Genomic DNA, 21,711 nt, shown 5'->3' with positions numbered 1-21,711 from the left:
TCTTAAGGAGGAAGGTTATCGCTTTTCATGTACCCCATTGCCTGGGAACTTAAGGAATTTCCTGCTTTTGCACGCCACATTTGCACTTTCTCTTTCTTCCATCTTGAACACCAGAGTTGAATACCAGAGTTGAATACCAGAGTTCTCTGGTATCCGCAAAGTAAACATGGCTCTGTGAGGAGCCCCATCTATTCCATGATACCCATCATCTAATAGTTTCAATGCCATTGCCTTACAAATGCCTAATGGTTCAATTCCATCTCTGAAAGGTTGATTAGGTCAGATTGTGGATGGTCAGGAACAGAGCTTCAGACACAGAAGAACACTAGAACCAATCTTTGGGCTCTTGGAGGATGTGCTGATGACACTCCAGCACCAAGAGCCTCAAAGTAGCCACTCCCAGGCTGTTTCTCCGAGAGGAGTGCCCTTCCCCCTTGCAAGAGGTTCCTTCCACAATATGACAAGGACCAAGGAGTTAGCCTTGTGTAGGTTGACTTCAGGAAGGCTCCTGGGCAATGATAAGATTCAGAGTCCTTACCTGGTTAAATATTTCATCAAACGTTGGTCGTTGTTCTGCAGCCTCAGCCCAGCACTGCTTCATCAGCTGGAGACATTCTGGAGGGGCATGCTCAGGAGGAACTACTGGTCTGTACACAGGAGGAGGCTTCTTAAGTCTGTTTATGATTTCTGTCCAGATGCAAGAAGAGAAAAGTTTACAAATCATGGAAAAAAGGACCAAGATTTGGCAAAGATAACTGACTTTTAGCCAAGAATGGGGGTAGGTTAGCAGATAACACAGAAGGGCCATCTCCTTTGCTCTCTCCTTAGGTGACCTGAATATAGATTATATTTGAGCAAAAGCTGCATCAGGCAATGGGGGAGGAGTGAGATATTAATCAGTTGGACTCTTGGTATCATTTAGGTGCAACTTTATTCTGTTTCTGCTAGGTTTTAGATACTGCCTATCTGATGTCAACTCTAATGCTCTAACTTCAGTGACCTGGCTCCCCTCACCCATCCCCAATCATCTAAGCCATCCAATCCCCACAATAGACCCACTTAACTTTCCTTACAAGCCCAGGCCCAGCCCAGGTCCAGGTCTCTACCTTGTGTCTAGGCAAAGGGAATTAAGAACTACAGTAAACAGTTCAAGGCCTCATCAAGATCCTCCTGGTTGATGGTCCATGAACTCCACTTCCAGTAGAATATTTCCTATATACCGGTAATGTGCTGAATACTTTGCATGCATTATTTCACTGGATTCTCACATACAAACAGGTGAGGTAGGCACTCTTATTTTAATTTTATAGCTAGGGAAACTGAGACATGAAGAGAGTAAGTAACTTACCCAAGGTCACATGGCTAGAGAGTGACAGAGTTCAAATTTGAACCCAGGCAATCTCAATCTGTTACACTGTCCTGCTTCCAAATGTCTCAGACTTCAACTGGGAATTCTTAGACTCCCTATTCAGACCCAACAGCCGTTAGTGACAAAAGGTCTGGAGCAGTCACACTGACCTTTTTACAAAAAGAAAACTCCCTGGCAGCAGGGGAAAAAAATTGTTATCTCTCAATATCCCCAGCAACCCACACTGGGCCTCAAACTGATCTCTCTGCTTCCAACCTACCCTTCTCCAAACCTTTCCTAAAACCCAGATCTGGTCATGTCACTTTCTTGCTCAAAAGCCTTTTATGACTCCCCATCACCCACAGAGTAAAATCCAGGCTCTTGTCCTATCTCTTCAGGCTCATTTCTCATCTTTAGTCCCCTCCCCACCACCTCCAATTCTAACTTTCTAACTGCCACATCAGGAACCAAGCTTTGCTTGCCCCACCAGTGTGACCTTCCCATTCCTGAATTGGCTATAACACTCCAACAGTGCCGCTTTACCCCTGATACGAGCCCCTTGCCTCCATAAAAGAATTCCAGTTGTTGCCTCTGACTTCGCAGTTCCTTGTGACATCACACATTCCGTTCCTTTAACCCAGGTCAGGCTGTACCAGTAATGGTTCCTCCATTACAGCATCGTGCTCTCAGTACAACAGATTCCATGAGAATGTACTCCTTGAAACTTGACTGCCTCATCCATTCTCTGGCAGATGGAGTCTTTGTCCCTTTCTCAGAACACCATCAAGATGAATGGGCCACCTCTCTGCTTAGGCACAGCATGATTCATGCACTTGAGGATCTCACAGTCCAATTGCAATAAACAATGGCAAACAATATAAGTGCTCTAGCTGAGACAGGCACTTGTGAGTACAGAAAAGGCACCTGACCCACACTAAAGAAAGTTTCCCAGAGAAGGTGACATGAGTTGGATGAGGCAAGGTTGGGAGGAGGTGGGAAAATTCCACCTCCTAGTATGTGAAAAGGCACAGAGATGGGAGAGACCATGATACTTTCAGGGCCCTGCCAGTCATGTGGTTTAGCTGGGATATAGAGGGTGACAGAAGATAAGCCTCGAGAGGTAGCTAGGGGCCAGATTGTGAAAGGCCTTGTATGTCATGGGAGGAGTCTCACCTTCACTTAACAAGTGATGAGGAACTGTTGGAGGGCTTTAAGTAGAGGAATGATGTGGAACCCTGAGTGGGACACAGCCTAGCTAAGTGGTTTTAGTTTTTCTTTCTTTTTCATTTTTAAAAGATTTTTTTCTGAAAAAAATTAAACTTCCAGAAAAGTTTTAAAAATAGTACAATTTCCTGTACACCTTCACTCAGCTTCCCCTATTGTTAATAACTTACAGAACCATAGTACAAAGGAAACTAACATTTGTACAATAATATTACTAAGGTTCTTATTTGAATTTCATCAGTTTTCCCTTAATGTCCTTTTTCTGTTCCACAATCCAATTCAAGATCCCATATTGCATGTAATTATTGTCTTTGTCTCTTTCGGTCTGTGATAGTTCGTCATTCTTTTCCTGTCTTTCCATTCTTTCCTGTCTTAGATACTTTGGATTAGTCCTAGCTACTTATTTTGTAGAATGTCAGCTGGGGTTTGTCTAAAGTTTTCTCATTATTAGATTGAGGTTGTGTATTTTTTTTTTTTTTTGTCAAGAATAACAACAAGGTGACATTGTGCCCTTCTTAGTGTATCATGTCAATGCGTATATGACATGGGTGTGCTGTATTACTGGTAATAGCTTATTATTGGTAATCTTGATCACTTGCTTAAGGTGGTGTCTACAGGATCCTCTACTTGTAAACTCTATTTTTTCCATTTGCAATTTGTAAGTATCTTGTGGGTTCATACTTTGAGAATATACAGATATCCTGTTTCCCCTCAAAGTTTTGTCTACTGATTTTGTCATTATTGATGGATATTGCCTCATAGCCAAGTGTCTTGGTGGGAGATTAGGATGGAAGCCTGGGGCATGTCACAGGGAAACAGTGGTAGGGCCTTGACATCCAGAAGCATCATGAGGGATACTAAAATACTTGGCAGAGTGTCTCAAAGGAGTAGAGGGGACTGTGAAATTAAAAAGAAAAAAAAAAAAAGGATTGGCATCAGTCCTGTAGGCCCTTGGCTTATGTCACAGTCTGAAAAAAAGACCAGCTTCTTGGGTGGGGGAATTTCTTCCAGATGCCTAAAGCTGTCTGGCTATAAGTCCCACCTGTACATAACTTGAGCTGCTTGCAGACTATCAGGCTGTTAGCACTAACACTCTTCTGGAAAATCATGACAGCCTGAGTTGGTCTGATGATCTCGGCCATGGTGGACCCCTGGGGCCCTTTTCTCACCTCCCGCTTACCTTGAGCAGGCAGATCCATCATGCAGAATGGGGTACCCCGGACCATCACTTCTTGCATGATGATGGCAAAGCTGTAGACGTCTCCTGCAAAAGAACCTAACCTGCCGCCTCTTGGGGTTCTCAACAGTTCAGGGGCAGTCCACAGCAGCTCTAAAAAGAAAGCATTGTGTAATGAATGCAGGGAGGATTAACTGACGACATCTGCAATGCCCTTAAGGGCTCAGAGGGTACTGTTTTATTGACTGCCTTATATTTTTATTAGACAGACTGCCATGCTAGTGTCCCCCATTCCCCCAGGTCTGAATCTATTCTTCTAAGGAATTATGAACAGAGAAAACATACTACTCTCTCCACCCCAGAACCACGCAGGCAGACACAGCAGCAATGTGGGAAAGGACGCAGAAGCTAAAAGTATAGAAATTCTCTGGTGCTTGCTTTCTTGAGCCTGCAAGTAGCAGTTGGCAGGTTTCCAGGGAAAGGCAAGTGTGCTACCACACTGGTTGCCATGGATTTGTTGTTTGCTGAGATCTATATGTGTCTGGTAATTTGATTGTGCTGGGGCTAAGAGATTCACAAGTTGCTTTCTCTAGGTCTCCTCTAAAAGGATTAGAGGAACACCAACCTTCCTGCTTCTTGCAGTGCAAAAAGGTGCAACAATTCCTTCAACTCAGTTCTGCAAATATTTATTGACGGTCTACTAGGTACCACACACTGTGCTAGGTGCAGAGGTGGTGCCAGAGATGAATCAAACTTGAGGAGTTCACAGACCAGTAGGAAACACAGACATATGCACCCCTAACTGCAATAAAAGAAAGGGAATGATGAGGGCCACTATATAGTAAAGGGAAATGAATCCAGTAAAGGTCAAAGTCCAACACCCATCGTGTGCTCTGCTTCATTTCAGGCCCCATCAGGGACAAAAGACTATTTCTGCGTTCAGAGTTTATGGCAGTGAGAATGTCAGAAATTTTTCTTGGGGGGGCACTGTAAGCAATATATAAAGAAATGTAATTTAACAATAGAAATATGGTACTCAAAAGCTGGAGGAAGAGTGTTTTAGATTGAATTATATAAAGTTACCATTTCTGTGAATCAAAAACAGTTAGATATTGGCAATTTCATCAGGTTCAAACTAATAAAAAAAAAACTGAGCTGAGCAAATTAATCCAGGAAGACTTCCTGGAAAAGTTAAATTTTAAATGTGCTTGTTAGGAAGGTCAAGGATGCAACTTTCTGGAGCTGAGAAGGTAAGGGCTTTTCAGGGAGAAAGAACAGCATGTGCAAAAGAACAAGAGGCAGAAAGGAGCAAATTGCGGCGGGGGGGCGAGGTGGTGGTAAGCAGATTAGCTTGGCTGAAGAGAAGCACTCTGTTAAGGAATAATGAGAAATGAGAAGTGGGGTTGATGAAGTGGAGGAGGGCGGGTGGCTGGAAGAATGGCAGCAGAAGGTGAGAGGGCCTGAGAGCCAAATAAAGGCATTTGGAGTGAATACAAAAGGCAGTAGGGGTGCTGGAGCTGGAGAGGGATTTGATGAAAGCCCTGTTGGGGAAGATTAATCTGGCAACATGCACAAGCTGGATTGAAGGAGAGAGGCTGGAATCAGGGAGACCAGCTAGGAAGTCATTGCAGTAAGAGCAGGTAGTGAGGTGAGAGGAGCCTAAATGGGGGTGGGAGTAGCAGCAGCAACACAGGGAACCAGAAACATTGGAAGGCTACAATGGAGAAAGCAGTGACAGGGCTAAGGATAGGCTCCCTGTGCCTTGAGAATGAGAGGGAGTTGGAGTAAACAACAAGGTGACATCTAGATAGTGAGGCTGGAGACAAACATCTGCTAAGAGTGAGGGTATCGGGGGAAAGTAATGGCTAACTTTTCATCTTGTTAAATTTTGGGTATTGGGAAGAGAGTCCAAGAAACAAAGTACTATGAAATAGGAAGAAGGGTAAAAGGTGAGATATTATTTTTGGTTTGTTAGCAAAACCCAGGAAAGATAACTCCACCGTGGAAATTCTTATTTTCAGCCAATCCTGATCAAAATGGTGAAATAAGAAATTCCAGCTTCACCACCAATCATGCACCCATCTTCTCTCTTTGCTCTTTAAGCGTCCCCAGCCTTTGTCCCCCAACCAGGCCCTTCTGAGCTTCCACCCACCATCCACTACTCACCTACACCCATGAAAGTCTCCAACACACTCACTATAGTGATTTTGACCCTATGTCTCCCTACCTAGGAAGATTTATATTTACAAATCAAACGGGAAACAATGAATGATAGTTTAATGACTGAATGTCAAAGGAATACATTTATGGTTGTGGGATTTTAGGCACCATGGCTTTGGAGAGGAGTGCAAGGGTGAATATTTGACAGCAAGAAAAATGGCATGTGGCTGCTTCTTTTTGACATCCTTTCTCCCTGCACATTTAAAAGCACAAGATGGAAAAAGAGAGCAAAACTCTCTGGTAAAAGCTGGGTGATTAAATACAATCATTACCAAATAGTATTTCCAAAGAGCACTTACATGTATGTTGTTAATGGCTATAATGAGGCTTTTCTGCACTATACTTACATAATTGAAAGCGGACAGTAATGAATACACTTACAACCCACCCCCATTTCCTCATCTCCACTCCAGAACCAAGTAAGAGCCACTAACTACCATTAGAGTTGAACTCTCGAGAAAACTAGAGAAATTACTTTGGCTTGTTTTTTATCTGCTGGAGCCAGTATTAACTCTGAGCTTTGCTAGGGCGATAGAATTGACTTTGGAGAGCTACTGCGGTATAGTATAAAAGAACACAGAACTGGAAGTCTAGAGACCTGAGTTCAAAATCTTAGGTTGGCCACTAAGTAGCTTACCTTTCTGAACCTTGGCTTCCCTATCTATAAAATGGAAGTTGAGTCAGATGACATCCAATGGCCTTTCAATTATAAGATTCTTTTAGCGTCATCATCTAAGGTAGGGAGACAAGTTCCTTTATTTCATTTTATTTTGTTCTTTTGTTGATTCAACAAATATTCTATCAGGAACTATGAAAGGCACTGAGAGAGGCAAACCTGTTTCCTGCCCCCACAGAGCTTGTAGTTTGGGTGGGGGGAGAGAAGGCTAATTGAATGAGTAATGCTAATGGACTACGGTCTCACAACAAAGTTCAGGGCCCTGAAGGATCATAAAGAGGGTAACCTAGCCCAGCACAGGGGTCATGGAAAGCCTCTTGAGGCAGTGGTACTTAAGTTGAATGCTGAAGAAGGAGTAGAATTTAGCCAGACCCAGAAGAGTATATGAAAGAGTGGGAAGAGAAGAGTGTCCCAGGCAGAGGACACAGCTTGTGTGGAGATTTGGTAGTAAGAGACAGCCTGGGGTAAATAAACAACTAGAAGGAGTTCAGCATGGCCAGAGCATAAAGACAGAGGGGGAGTGGTTAGTATGGGAGGTCAGCAAGTTCCAGGCCATGCGGGGCTCAGCTCGTAAACCGTGTAAAGGAATTTGAACTTTATCCTTAGAGCAATGGGAAGCCATTCAATAGATTTAGGCACAGCTGTAACATGATCAGATTTGTGGTTTAGAAAGCTCCTTCTGGCTGCAGTGTGTGAAGAATGGACTGACCATCCATACTGCCACTGCAATTTGGAGAATGGAGTAAAATGATAAGAGGGAGAGACAGAGACAGAGACAGACAGACATAGTCCCCTCAGAAGCACAAAACCAGAAAAGAGAGTCCTGCAGCTATCTTCTACCCACCTTAAGACTAGATTTTCTTAAGTTTCAAAGCTGCCAATCTGGAAATTAAACGGAACTCTGAGAAGCTAGGCATTGTTGTTTGTTTGTTTGTTTGTTTTCGAGACAGAGTCTCATTCTGTCACCCAGGCTGGAGTGCAGTGGCACAGTCTTGGCTCACTGCAACCTCCACCTCCCGGGCTCAAGCGATTCTCCTTCCTTAGCCTCCCAAGTAGCTGGGATAACAGACGCGTGCCACCATGCCTGGCTAATTTTTGTATTTTTAGTAGAGATGGGGTTTCACCATGCTGGCCAGGCTGGTCTCAAACTCCTGACCTCGTGATCTGCCCGCCTCAGCCTCCCAAGGTATTGTGTTTTATAGAGAATTGATTTTGACAGAATGCTAAGTACTTGCCATGTCTACAGGATAGGGGTCAGACTTCAGAAAATCTGAATTTGAAGTCCTAGAACTGCTGCTAAGTCACTGCAGGTTTGGAGGAAATCATGAGTTTCAATTGTCTCATCTGTAAAAGGAGGGAATTGGACTAGACAACTCCCTAAATTTAATAACCCACAAGTCTTATAAAGAGCAAAGATGATACCACCAATGACTGGATTCTCTGTCTATGCATGTGTGTCTCCCTCTCTATGTGTCTTTCATTCTTCTTTTCTTTTATGTAGTAAAGTCAGCAGTTTAAAAACTTATGCCAAAGATAATTTTAAGAATATGGATATATGATGTAGTTTTGCATCTCTCTCTCTCTCTCTCTGTCTTTTTTGGGCTGTTTGCTTTTCTGTCTTTTTGTGTCACTATCTCTCTTCTTTATGCTTGCAATATTGGTTAAAACATTTAATGCCCACATTTCCTATATGTATTTCGTCATATTTGTTCTCTTTCTTTTTTCCTCTTTCTCTCTCTCATCTAGCTGCTCATTCCTCCCGGGTTCTCACCCACCCACCCCCCATCTCAGATTTCTCCTATTTCTTTGATCTGTTATGACTCCTACAGGCATTGTTTAGTGCTACCATTGGTGCACTAGACAGAAGACAAAAACACAAAATGGACATTGTTGGTGTGAACATTGATGATATGAACTGGAGTTATCTTATTACATCCAATTAAATTGGAGTCCAGAGACCACAGGAGAAAAAGAAAAGCACTTGGGGTACAAGTGTCTGCCCAGGGATAATCTTGCAAGCCAGATGCCGAAATGACCTTCTATAATCTTAATAGCCAGATGCCGAAATGACCTTCTATAATCTTAATATCAGTTTTACCTAGTAGCTGATGAAACAAACTTCCATGACTCTAAGACTAGTTTTACCTACGGCCATCACTTACCAATTGGAGCTTTCCTGCTCCCCAAAACTTCGGTAGTGCCAATGAGTTTTCTTTAAAAAACATATATAACATTTCTCTTTCCAACAGAACCCCCAACTTTTCTGTGTTCTTTGGACATACCAAGGACCACCCTGGTCTATGTGCATGCCACAAATTGAAATACTGTTTTCCCAAATAAAATGTTTCATTTAAAGATTTGTCTCTATATTTTTATTTGACTTTGAGACAGGCAATGGCTACTTATTCGCTAGAAGGCCACAGTTCTGCCTGAAGCCTTCCCACATAACCCATAGAGCATTTATTTGCTGAGAGATCACTCCTCAATTCTTCCTCTCTGACAGAGACAGTGCTGGTATGCTCTAGTGACATCCTATTCTAAAATGTACTTTGTGGGGGTCCAGCTTCCAAATTACCCTCCATTCAACTTGACAAGTATTTATTGAGCACCTACTGTGTGCCTAGTGCTCAGCAAGTTTTTCCAGGGACTGCTGGGGTCTCCAAACAATACAGCCTAATCCTGCCACAGCAGGAACTGAACATTATTACACTGGCTTTGTTCAGAAAGCTAGGCTGGGCTGAAGTTACAGCGGGCCTACTTCATTCAAGTCCCTTGGCTTGGAAATGAGTCTGGATTTTCAACAAAAGTGGAGAGTTGAAATCAGCCTGAGGCTTTAATTCAGTGCATATTTTCATTTGAACTTTGGAGTTACCTCATGTGCATCAGAAGGGTACAATTCATCGCTTACCTTCCACACAAGATTCCCCTTCAGAGAGTCTCAGCATTTCTAAGATGTCGTTAAAGCCATAATCTGTCACTTTTAGTACAAAACGCCCATCTACCACACAGTTTCGAGACTTTAACCTCCCATGAACAAACTCTCTGTGGTGTAAGTACTTCATGCCCTGTAGATGACACAACAGGATTTATTTAGCAACTCATTTAACTATTTTGTGCTTTTAATACCAATTTCTTAGATTGTTAATGGCGTGAGTTATTATGATCCAGAACTCAGCTGTTTTCTCTTCTATGCAGGCAAAGTAAACCTTTGACAACATGAGTCAGTTTTCAGATCCCTTGTAGCTCCAAAATTTTATGTTTTGGTGAAGAATGTTATCTTGTGTGTACAGAGAATTACGTGTTACTAGGAGATTTATTAACATTTCAGATACAGAATACATCCATATGCATATAATTGCCAGGAATTTGGAGAATTTCCCCCAGAAGTTCTAACCCACTCTCACCCATTATTGGCAAGAATGGAAACTGGGACAAACTTGTGCATGGGCAGTTTGGCAATAGCTATCAAAATTATCAAAATTTAAACTATATGTACCCTATGATCCAGGGGTTCTACCTCTCCTCCAGAGAAATGCTTGCATGTATACACAAAGAGACAAAGATAAGACGGCTTGTTGTAGCTTTGCTTTTATAATAGTATATAATTAGAAATGCACTAAATATCAATAAGGGACTGGCTAGAGTGTGATACATTCACACTAGGGAATATTCTACAGCACTTAAAAAGAATAAGATAGACCTGTATGTAGCTGACATAGAAACAACTCTAAGCCATCAAGTAAGTGAAATATAGTAATTGCAGAACTATGTGAGAGCATGTATATTTAACAAACAAAAAAGTCATCTATAATGCTATAATGCATATAAATACACATGAAATTAATTACAAGGTGGTTGCCAAATTGTTAGCAGTAGTTAACTTTGAGGGGGAGTATGAAGAAAGAGGGTTGAGTAAATGTATTTTTCTAATATATATCATTTGAGTTTTACATTTAATATATTATTTTTGTATTTAAAAATAGGCAACCAGAAAGAAGAAAGCTGTCTAGTACTGATCTCTGCACTTGCTTGGCAACCTTTACAAGGTTTTCAAATGTGACCAGGACTCTCATTCAGATGGATTTATTCATTCTGCATATACATACATTTATATTCTAGTCCAGTCATTTCAGAACTTTGTTTGCTAAAAGTCCTTTTAAGTATCTGGCTCTTTTGCAGTGTGACACCCCTTTGTACTTGGAATTATTTTCACCCTGTGCTCTTGGATAGTCTGCACTCTTCAGTACTTCTGAGTAGAGTCTACAGTGGGCAAGATTCCCCCCATGTTGTCTAACGGTTGCTTTTCATTTATCATGGCCTTGAGAGGATTGTCATTAGCGGCTCCTCCCTTAACTCACTGGGCTTAGCTTACAGTGTGAGCAGAAAAAGTACTAGAATAAGAATCAGGAGATTTGGATTTTATTATCAGCTCCACCACCTAATAGTTGGATGAGAAATATTTATTGAGTACCTACTATATGTGCCAGACACTCTATAACAACATGTACCTCATTTAGCCTCCCTGAGTCTCTGTAAAAGGAGGCTAATCACACCTATCTTAAAGGGAATTGGCATGAGAGAATGTCTTTCCCTTTCAAGGCCCCTGAAAAAGGATTAGGCTAGCAGAAAAAGATCAAGACTATGATCAATATGCAAGAAGCCCAAAAAGTCATTGATTATGCAGATCAGCCCTGTAAAAAATGCACATATACACAATTTGCATATCATTCCGTGGCATTCATGGGATCCCCAAAAACTCCTCCATGGGACTCATCTATGAACCCTACCTTGGCTGTCAGGAGTCTTTGGCTCAGAGAATAAAGGTGATCCTTGATAGATCCACTGGTCTTTTGGTTTTCCAGTGGCACTGAGTTCCACATACACAGCCATGGTGTGTAAAGACCTGTCACCTAGTTCTAGACTGAGCCACCATTTAGAAGGGTGAAAACTAGGAGGTAGAGCTAAGTAGCACCAAATAATCTGGGAATGAGCACTTTCTCACATCCACAAAGCAGAGAAATTGGATGAAAGAAAGGACGGCTTAAGGCAGAAGAGTGCTCAATGACAACAGGAAGTAAAGAAAAATCTGGACCTCAAATTGGGGAGAGGACAGGCAAACCTTTTCTGTATCTGTATCATATAACAGATATGGACAAAAGAACTGTGAGAAGGGTGGTGGGGGCAAAACTTGGGAAGGAAAGTGATATGGTTTCACTGGGTCCCCACCCATATCTCAACTTGAATTGTATTTTCCAGAATTCCCATGCATTGTGGGAGGGACCCAGGGGAATGTAATTGAATCGTGGGGGCTGGTCTTTTCCATGCTATTCTCATGATAGTGAATAAGTCTCATGAGATCTGATGAGTTTATCAAAGGTTTCCACTTTTGCTTCTTCCTCATTTTCTCTTCCTGCTGCCATGTAAGAAGTGCCTTTTGCCTCCCATCATGAACCTGAGGCCTCCACAGCCATGTGCAACTGTAAGTCCAATTAAACCTCTTTTTATTCCCAATCTTGGGTATGTCTTTATCAGCAGCATGAAAATGGACTAATATAGTAAGTTGGTACTGGGAGTGGGGCATTGCTGAAAAGATACTCAAAAATGTGGAAGCGACTTTGGAACTAGGTAACAGCCAGAGGTTGGAACAGTTTGGAGGGCTCAGAAGAAGACAGGAAAATTTGGGAAAGTTTGGATCCTCCTAGAGACCTGTTGAATGGCTTTGACAAAAATGCTGATAGTGAGATGAACAATAAGGTCCAGGCTGAAGTAGTCTCAGATGGAGATGAGTAATTTGTTGGGAACTGGAACAAAGGTGACTCTTGTTATGTTTTAGCAAAGACACTGGTGGCATTTTGCCCCTGCCCTAGAGATTTGTGGAACTTTGAACTTGAGAGAGATGATTTAGGGTATCTGGCAGAAGAAATTTCTAAGCAGCAAAGCATTCAAAAGGTGACTTGGGTGCTGTTAAAGCATTGTTTTAAAAGGCAAACATAGCATAAAAGTTTAGAAAATTTGCAGCCTGACAATGCAGTAGAAAAGCAAAACCTATTTTTTGAGGAGAAATTCAAGCTGGCTGCAGAAATCTGCATGAGTAGCAAGGAACCTAATGTTAATCCACAAGACCATGGGGAACATGTCTCCAGGCCACATCAGAGACCTTCATGGCAGCCCCTCCCATCACAGGCCTGTAGGCCCAGGAGGAAAAAGTGGTTTCGTGGGCTGGGCCCAGGGTCCCCATGCTGTGTGCAGCCTAGGGACTTGGTTCCCTGTGTCCCAGCTGCTCCAGCCATGGCTGAAAGGGGCCAACATAAAGCTTGGGCTGTGGCTTCAGAGGGCAGAAGCCCCAAGCCTTGGCAACTTCCATGTGGTGTGGAGCCTGCAGGTGCACAGAAGTCAGGAACTGAGGTTTGGGAACCTCTGCCTAGATTTCAGAAGATATATAGGAATGCCTGGATGCCCAGGCAAAAGTTTGCTGCAGGAGCAGGACCCTCATGGAGAACCTCTTCTAGGGCACTGTGGAAGGGAAATGTGGGGTCAGAGCCCCCACAAAGAGTTCCTACTGGGGCACTGCCTAGTGGAGCTGTGAGAAGAGGGCCACCATCCTCCAGACCCCAGAATGGTAGATCCACCGACAGCTTGCACTGTACACCTGGAAAAGCCACAGACACTCAATGCTAGCCCATGAAAGCAGCCAGAAGGGAGGCTGTACCCTGCAAAGCCACAGGGGCAGAGCTGCCCAAGACCATGGAAACCCACCTCTTGCATCAGCGTGACCTGGATGTGAGACCTGAAGTCAAAGGAGATCATTTTGGAGCTTTAAAATTTGACTGCCCCACTGGATTTCGGACTTGCATGGGCCCTGTAACCCCTTGGTATTGGCCAATTTTTCCCATTTAGAACAGCTGTATTTACCTAATACCTGTACCCCCATTGTATCTAGGAAGTAACTAGCTTGCTTTTGATTTTGCAGGCTCATAGGCAGAAGGGACTTGCCTTGTCTCAGATGAGACTTTGGACTGTGGACTTTTGGGTTAATGCTGAAATGAGTTAAGACTTTGGGGGACTATCGGGAAGGCATGATTGGTTTTGAAATGTGAGGACATGAGATTTGGAGGGGCCAGGGATGGAGTGATGTGGTTTGGCTGTGTCCCCACACAAATCTCAACTCGAATTGTATCTCCCAGAATTCCCACATGTTGTGAGAGAGACCCAGGGGGAGGTAATTGAATTGTGAGGGCTGGTCTTTTCTGTGTTATTCTCATGATAGTGAATAAGTCTCATGAAATCTGATGGGTTTGGCAGAGGTTTCCACTTTTGCTTCTTCCTCATTTTCTCTTGCCACCACCATATAAGAAGTGCCTTTCACCTCCTGCCATGATTCTGAGGCCTCCCCAGCCATGTGGAACTGTAAGTCCAATTAAACATCTTTTTCTTCCCAGTCTCAGGTATGTCTTTATCAGCAGCATGAATATGGACTAATACAGAAAGTATTGTGAAATGATCACAACAATCTAAGGAAGATAAAATATCCCAAAACATTAAAGTTCTAATCTACAGAGAAAATCCAAGATTTCCTCAGTCTTCCCATTAACCTTTATGAGATCCAGCAGGAGTGATGATTTAAACATCCAGTCGAGTTTCACATCTTGGTTTGTCAGTATGTCTTCTAGGCTCCCTCGGGAACAGAATTCTGTCACAATGGCAAACATCCCCGAATCATAGAAGAAACCCAATAAAGGGTTAATATTCTCATGACGCAAGTCCTTCATCTGGAAATGAGAGAGAGAAATGAGAGTCACAGCTGTCCTGTCTCAACTGGGGACCAGAGTTGAGGGCACATAACTTTCTCTTGACCCTTCTTATGATTGGTTGTGTGGTTGACAGAATTTTGACTCCCATGATCTCCAACCCCTAGTGTTACTCCTGTGATTGTGTTTTGTTATACAACAAAAAGGAGATTATCAGGGTGAGACTAATCTAATCACATGAGCCCATAAAAGCTTCAAAAGAAGACTGCAGAAGATAAGTCAGAGAGATTCAAAATATGAGGACTCAACAGGCCATTGTTGGCTTTGAAGATGGGGGGAAGGAGGCTATAAGCCAAAGAACGTGGGCAGCCTCTAGAAGCTGGTAACCACCCTCAGCTGACACCCAGCAAGAAAGTGGGGGCCTCAATTAATATGGTTTTGCTGTGTCCCCACCCAAATCTCATCTTGAACTCTAGTTCCCATAATTCCCACATACTGTGAGAGGGACCCACTGGGAGGTAATTGAATCATGGGGACAGGTCTTTCCCATGCTGTTCTCATGATAGTGAATAAGTTTCACAAGATCTGATGGTTTTATAAAGGGGAGTTCCCCTGCACACGTCATCTTGCCTGCCACCATGTAAAATGTGTCTTGCTTCCCCTTCACCCTCCGCTATGATTGTGAGCCCTCTCCAGCCATGTGGAAGTGTGAGTTCATTAAACTTCTTTCCTTCATAAATTACCCAGTCTCAGGTATGTCTTTATTAGCAGCATGATAATGGACTAATATATCGATCCTGTGACCCCACTAAACTGAATTCTGCAGGCAACCTGAAGGAACCTAGAAGTGGTTCCTCCTCACCCCAGCCCTGACCCCTGCCACAGGTCTCCAGATAAGAGCACAGTGCAACTGACACCTTGACTTTGGAGTTTTGAGATGCCAAGCAAAACACCCAGCTGAGTCGGCATTGACTGCTGATCTACAGAACTGTGGGATAATAAATCAGTGATGTTTTAAGCCACTGTTTGCACTAATTTGTTACAGCAGCAATAGAAAACAAATTTAATGGCCAAAGGGGAAAATTTCAGAAAGGGATCTCTTTTAGCATAATTATAAGTGAAACTGAAGCTGCAGATTTCTCCTTGATTCCTTTGGGACTTTCTGGAATGGAGCTCAGTGGCTCAAGAGGACTAAAGAGAGATGATACAGTAAAATGTAGAATAGATTGTCTTTCTATGAATACTCATCTACCTAGCACCTATTAAAATAGTTTCCCTATATAAACATCATGCCAGAGCTTATACAATTTTTTTCAGAAGAAACATTTAGAATTTTGGCCATACTTTCTCTTTGCATTCATTCATTTTATTTCACTAATGTGAGAAGCATTTAGTGCATGCTCACAACATCCAAGACACTGGAATGCATGCTAGAGAAAAAGAGACAAACAAGGTAACATCACTGTCCTGAAAAAGCTTACATTCAATGAAGGGTGATAGGCAAGTAATCCAATAATTGTATTTCATTGTGAAATGTGTTCTGAAAAATGGGGGCATGGGATGCTGTGAGAGCTCAAATGTTAAGTATCTAATTCACCCTAGGGTAGTCAGAGAAGGCTTCCCTAAGGAGGTAATATGTGGACTCTCTCAAAGGACAAGTAAGAGTTGACCAGGTGACGATGACATGATGAGAGGGGTTGAGAGTGATAGCACATTATGTTGAGAAATCCACAACAGGTTTAGGTGGTCAGAATGGAGTGTAAGGAAGAGAATATTAAATACCAGACTGGAGAAACAGACAGGAGCCACATCCCATGGGACTTTATGAACCATGCTATGGAATTTGAAATTTATACTGTGGGCACTCAATAATTATCATTTATTATTATTACTATTTAAATGAGGGATGAGAGAGGGGAAAAAAGACTCCATGATCCCTCCCAGATTTTTACTTGGATACCTGGGTAGACAGTGGTGCTACATATTAATATAGGGAATTCAGGGATGAGGTAATAGTGGATATGTTGGTGCCCTACACATAAGCCTTTAACCATGCATCCCCCAACTGCTGTGATTGTTGACTGATAACTCATAGTTGCTCCATTTAAAAAAAAAAAAAAAACTGTCCTAGAGCACAAATTAATGGTGAGCCACCTTACCTGAGAGGTTAGGTCCCACCCACAGGCCTCAGGCAATAATTTACTCACTGAGGACAGTACAAAAGTCCAGCTTCCTGGCCTCAAGGTAAGATTCATGGTATAACTTGTACTCCAGCACTTCCCCATAAGATCATACTATTGCTAGTTTCCAGCTGAAATCAAATGTTTGCTTAACTTTTACCCTGTCCTATCCTACTTGCCTCACTCTTTACTTGAAAGCATTTTCTCCATAAAAAATTTGAACAAGAATTTCCATCTCAGGCTGAGATTTGGGGTAATCTCAGCTAAGACAGATGGAAAAGCACATTTGGTGGTGGAAAGGCTGATAAATTCAGTTGGAGACGTATTGAGAATGAGGTACCTACAGAACATCAAGGTAGAACTATTTCAAAGACAGTTGTATAGTCAGAGTTGGAAGCTCAGGAATGAGTTCTGACCAGTATAAATACATGTGGGAATTGTAAGCAATTAAATTTTAGGTAAAAACAGTGGGAATAGATGAGATTACCCAAGGAAAGTATAAAGAAAAAGAGAAAAAGGAAACATCAACATTTGAAGGGTGGGAAAAGGAAGAACAGCCTGCAATAAGACTTAGAAGAAAGGCCAGGAAGTAGGGAAAAGCCTATTTAAAACAATATCGTTAAAACCACAGGATTAGTTTCAGGAAAGTGAGAAAAATGCCCGCCAGAAAGAATTTCAGGAAAGTGTGATAAATACCAGAGAGGTCAGGTAAGATGAAGAAAAGTGTCTGGTGAATTTCACCATTAAAATTTATTAATTATAGAAACTTACAAGTATGTTTACACAGATATGTATATCTATATCTATCTAAATAGAGAGATAGGCTTAGAATGGTAACAGTGTAAATGAACAGCAAAAGGCAGATCTGAGATGTATTTTGGAGCCATAAATCACGTGACTTGTGCGGGGAGGGGAGGAAAGAATGAAATCAAGAATTATTCTATTTTGAACATTGAACTGATGGTGGCCCATTTATTGAGATGAATTACACTATAGGACTTAGAATATGAGCTTGCCTCTTAGAATATGATACAAGCAAATGTTAAATTATCCCTGGTGGGAATGTCAGCTATTGACCACCAAGGTTGCCTTCTAAGCACAAGAGCCTGGCACCCATGACAATTCTCTTCATCCACTGCAACCTAAACTAGTTAAGGTGGACAGAAACTCAGCCCACAAACAGCAAAATAGGCACTGCTCCTAAAGTTCTATTTTCTTATGAAGCAAGCAGCCAAAATTACTGGGCTCTGGAACTCTGTTGGAAGAAAAAGTAAAAAGTTGTCATATTCAATACTACTAGCTGTTCAACACAAATCTATTTTCTCTTCTTCTTGGGCAGAGAGCTAATCCATATTTTCCAGTCTTTCTTGGAGCTAAGTGTAGCCATATGACTGAATTCCAAGCAATGGAATAGAAGAGGAACCAATATATGCCACTTCCTCTAGGCAATTAAATGGGAGAGGAAGTGATATGTGCCATTTCTAGGCTAAGGCTTTTATACCCTCTTCCATATTATTTTCCCACTTCTATGGATGAATGCAGATGATGATACGGCCTTAAGACATAGCAGAGCCATGAGATGGTTATAGCCTGGGTCCCTGAGTCATGATATTGGAAGAGAGTCACCTGCCAACAGTACAAGAATATCTACCTTGTGCTGTTATTTGGGTGAAAATTAAACTTCTGCTGTGTTTGAGACATTACGTATTTGAAGGTCTATTTGTTAAAGCATCTAGCATTACACTAATGGTATTGGCATGGGAAAAATTCTGTCTAGATCTTTGATAGATCTCTATATGCATCCATCCTCAGCTGTAACCAATAGAGAAGATCCCATATAAGGAGCAGGTAGATGCCTACATGCAGTCATGTCCTACCAAGATTCTGGACAACCTCAGGACGCAGAGAAAGTTTGCAACATCAGCTTTAGCAAGATGAACATTTACCGGGTAGACATGTACTCTACCTCTTCCATAATACCTATCTGGCTGGCTACCATCAAATGTTTAAGAGTTGAATGTGTCCTGTCTCTCAAGGATTTTGTTAGCTTCATATTTGACATGACATCTTTTTTTTTCTTTTTTTTTTCTTTTTTTTTTTTTGAGACAGAGTCTCATTCTGTCACCTAGTTGGAGTGCCGTGGCACAATCTCGGTTCACTACAACCTCTGCCTCCTGGGTTCAAGCGATTGTCCTGCCTCAGCCTCCTGAGTAGCCGAGATTACAGGTGCATGCCACTACACCCAGCTCATTTTTCATATTTTTGGTAGAGACGGGGTTTCGCCATGTTGGCCAGGCTGGTCTCGAACTCCTGACCTCAAGTGATCCACTCGCCTTGGACTCCCAAAGTGTGACATGACACCTTTAAGCATACAGCCACCAGAGACATCTGTTCCTAAGTCAAATACTGACCTAAATTATCTGAAAGACTCCTTCACCCACTTGAAAAAAGTTCCTAGGATGTCATAACACCAGAATTAATCTCTCCGTGTCCCTCTTCCACAGCAGCTGAAATTTCATCCTAGAGGTGGGTATGTATACCTTTATGAAAATGTCCTTCTCCACATAGGTGCTCACCCGCAACTATATCAGCAATTGCTGACTATTTTGACAAGAAAATGTTCTTTTTTTTCTTTTTTTCTTTTTCCTTTGTTGTTGTTGTTGTTGTTGTTGTTGTTGTTGTTGTTGTTGTTTTGAGACGGAGTCTCACTCTGTCACCTAGGCTGGAGTGCAATGGCACGATCTCAGCTCACTGCCACAACCACCTCCCAGTTCAAGTGATTCTCGTGCGTCAGCCTCCCAAATAGCTGGGATTACTGGTGCGTGCCACCATGCTCAGCTAATTTTTGTATTTTTAGTAGAGACAGGGTTTCTCCATGTTGGCCAGGCTGGTCTCGAACTCCTGACCTCAGGTGAGCCGCCCACCTTGGCCTCCCAAAGTGCTGGGATTACAGGCACCAGACAGTGTGCCTGGCCTCAACAAGAAAATTTTCTACCTCCATGAGTTAATTGGTGATTCATGTCTGTTTCCTGCATTTATTTTTATTTTTATTTTGTTGTAAAGAGCTATTGTTCAAGACCTCCTATCCCTGGATCAGCCTACCCACTATCTAACACCCAGAGGTCAATTGTCATATAGAACACATTAACCAGGTACTAGTGAAAGACTTCTGATCCTATATTTCCCACTAGCAATATTTTATTCATTTAACAAAGTTTTTTAGTACCTATTATTTTCCAGGTCCTGAGAGAAAGACTGGGGACAAATGATGAACAAAATGTTACATGGTTTCTGACCTCTTGTTTTAACCAGATGATTACACAATGATACAAAATTTGTGACTCTGACAAGTCCTATGGAGGAGAGTTACATAATGTGAGTAGGTATAATTGGGGCTTTGACCAATCAGAGAAGTTGGGACAGGGCTCACGGGAAGTGAGAATTGATCTGGGAGTTAAAAGATGAGTGGATTAAACCATGCAAAGCAGGGAAGGAAAAGTATTTGAGGGATTGTAATAGTACAGGTAAAGGCTTTGTGCTGGGAGCATATCATAATCCAAAGACTAAGTAAACGCCAGTGTGCCTTAAGCAGAGTGGTTGAAGGAAATATGATGGTGATATAAGACTGAAGAGACAGGGAAGAGCCAGATTATACAGAATGTAATAGGTCATTTTAAGTTGCTATTTATTTATATTAAAAATGATTATAGGGACATTGAATACCAAGTAGGGTGTAGTAGGTTATGGCAGACCACCATTCCTGATGCTACAGCTTTTAACAACTAGAAAAATTGAAAAAATATATTTTAAAAAAACCACTGGGGATATGCAGGTGCAAAAAAAATAATCTAAAATTCAAAGATGCAAGAGCCCTTCTAAGATAACCAGGCTGTTGTCAGCCATTTTCTTCCCTGAGGACATTTGCTGATTTCCAGCACAAGCCGAAGATTGGGCTTAGTTTAACAGAAAGAATTTGCTGGGAAAATGCAAAACCTGGTAATGCTTTTGGCAATTGTGGAAGACTGGTATCACAATTAATAAATTTCAGGAGACCTAAATGTGAGCTAATTTTCTCCCCACAGCATATTTTCTGAGTCTGGGGGCTATAGAGGAGACTAGAAAGCTTCTATAAAATTGTTTGAGATCTTCTGTAGTTTTCCGATATTTAGGAAACAAAGTCTCACTGAAGAAATAGGGCCTGCGGCAAACATTCGGTTGGTGTCTTCCTCAAGAAATTTGCCAAATTTGGAAGCAGCATGGATTGAGAGTAAAGGAAAAAGGTTATGAAGTACAGTCTGAATATCCCAATCTTTCAAAGTGGAGGAGACAGACTTGTAGACTCTTGGAAAGATATGCCTGAGAAACAGTAGAATTTGTGGTGGACTGAGTCTAACTAAAACTGCAACACAGCTTCAATCCAGCTCAATCTTTGATTCGATTAATCTGATTAGTTCCTTACCCAATCCACCTAACAAATGAAAAGAGAAAAATCCTTGCTGGTAGAACATATGACCTGGAGCTTCTACAGTTTATTTACATAAAATATCTAGCATAAAATAAAAAATATTAGATATTTGGGAATGCAGAACAAAGTCAGAAGACAATTGAACAATGTCTTTAAATACTCAGTAGACAAAGAAACCTATAAAATATGAATCAAATATTCTAAAAACCTGAGACAGTGGAGAGTGACTGAAAGCAGAAATGGAGGTAGAACTATATTTGAAAGACAACTAAAATGAGTAAAATTTGGATTTACCTCCAAGAACAAAAAAAACAGTTCTTCAGAGCAACACCACAGAATCCAGAGTTTCTAAAATGTATTATTCATAATATTCAGTAATGAACCAAAAAGCCTTAGATGTACAAAGAAATAGAAAAAATGTGACCCATACTCAGGCTAAAAAAAGGTCAATAGAAATTAATCTCAAAATGACACAAATGTTGTGATTAGCAGAAAAGGCCTTTAACACAGATTTTATAAATATATTGGAATATTTAAAGGACAACATATGCAGAATGAATATTTGGGTATAGAACATGGCAGAGAAAAAGAAACTATAAATATGAACCAATTGAAAACTATATAGCTGGAAAATATAATAACTGAAGTAAAAAAATTTGCTAGGTGGGCTTAG

General features: G+C 41.6%; 1 protein-coding gene across 2 annotated transcripts in view; it reads right to left on the bottom strand.

Annotated features, from left to right (window-relative positions):
- LOC105490463 (guanylate cyclase 2F, retinal) overlaps positions 1-21,711 on the bottom strand; it is a 107,238-nt gene that overhangs the window by 23,233 nt on the left and 62,294 nt on the right. For both annotated transcript variants that reach the window (XM_011756108.2, XM_071088520.1), the window contains 4 exons: positions 14,238-14,414; positions 9,554-9,710; positions 3,753-3,902; positions 539-687 (listed from right to left, as the gene is read on the bottom strand). In XM_011756108.2, the coding sequence (XP_011754410.2) occupies positions 539-687; positions 3,753-3,902; positions 9,554-9,710; positions 14,238-14,414 (633 nt within the window). The remainder of the gene's footprint in view (positions 1-538; positions 688-3,752; positions 3,903-9,553; positions 9,711-14,237; positions 14,415-21,711) is intronic.

Source organism: Macaca nemestrina, chromosome X (assembly GCF_043159975.1).
Source record: "Macaca nemestrina isolate mMacNem1 chromosome X, mMacNem.hap1, whole genome shotgun sequence".
NCBI lineage: Eukaryota > Metazoa > Chordata > Mammalia > Primates > Cercopithecidae > Macaca > Macaca nemestrina.
This window is presented reverse-complemented; position numbering and strand designations above follow the sequence as displayed.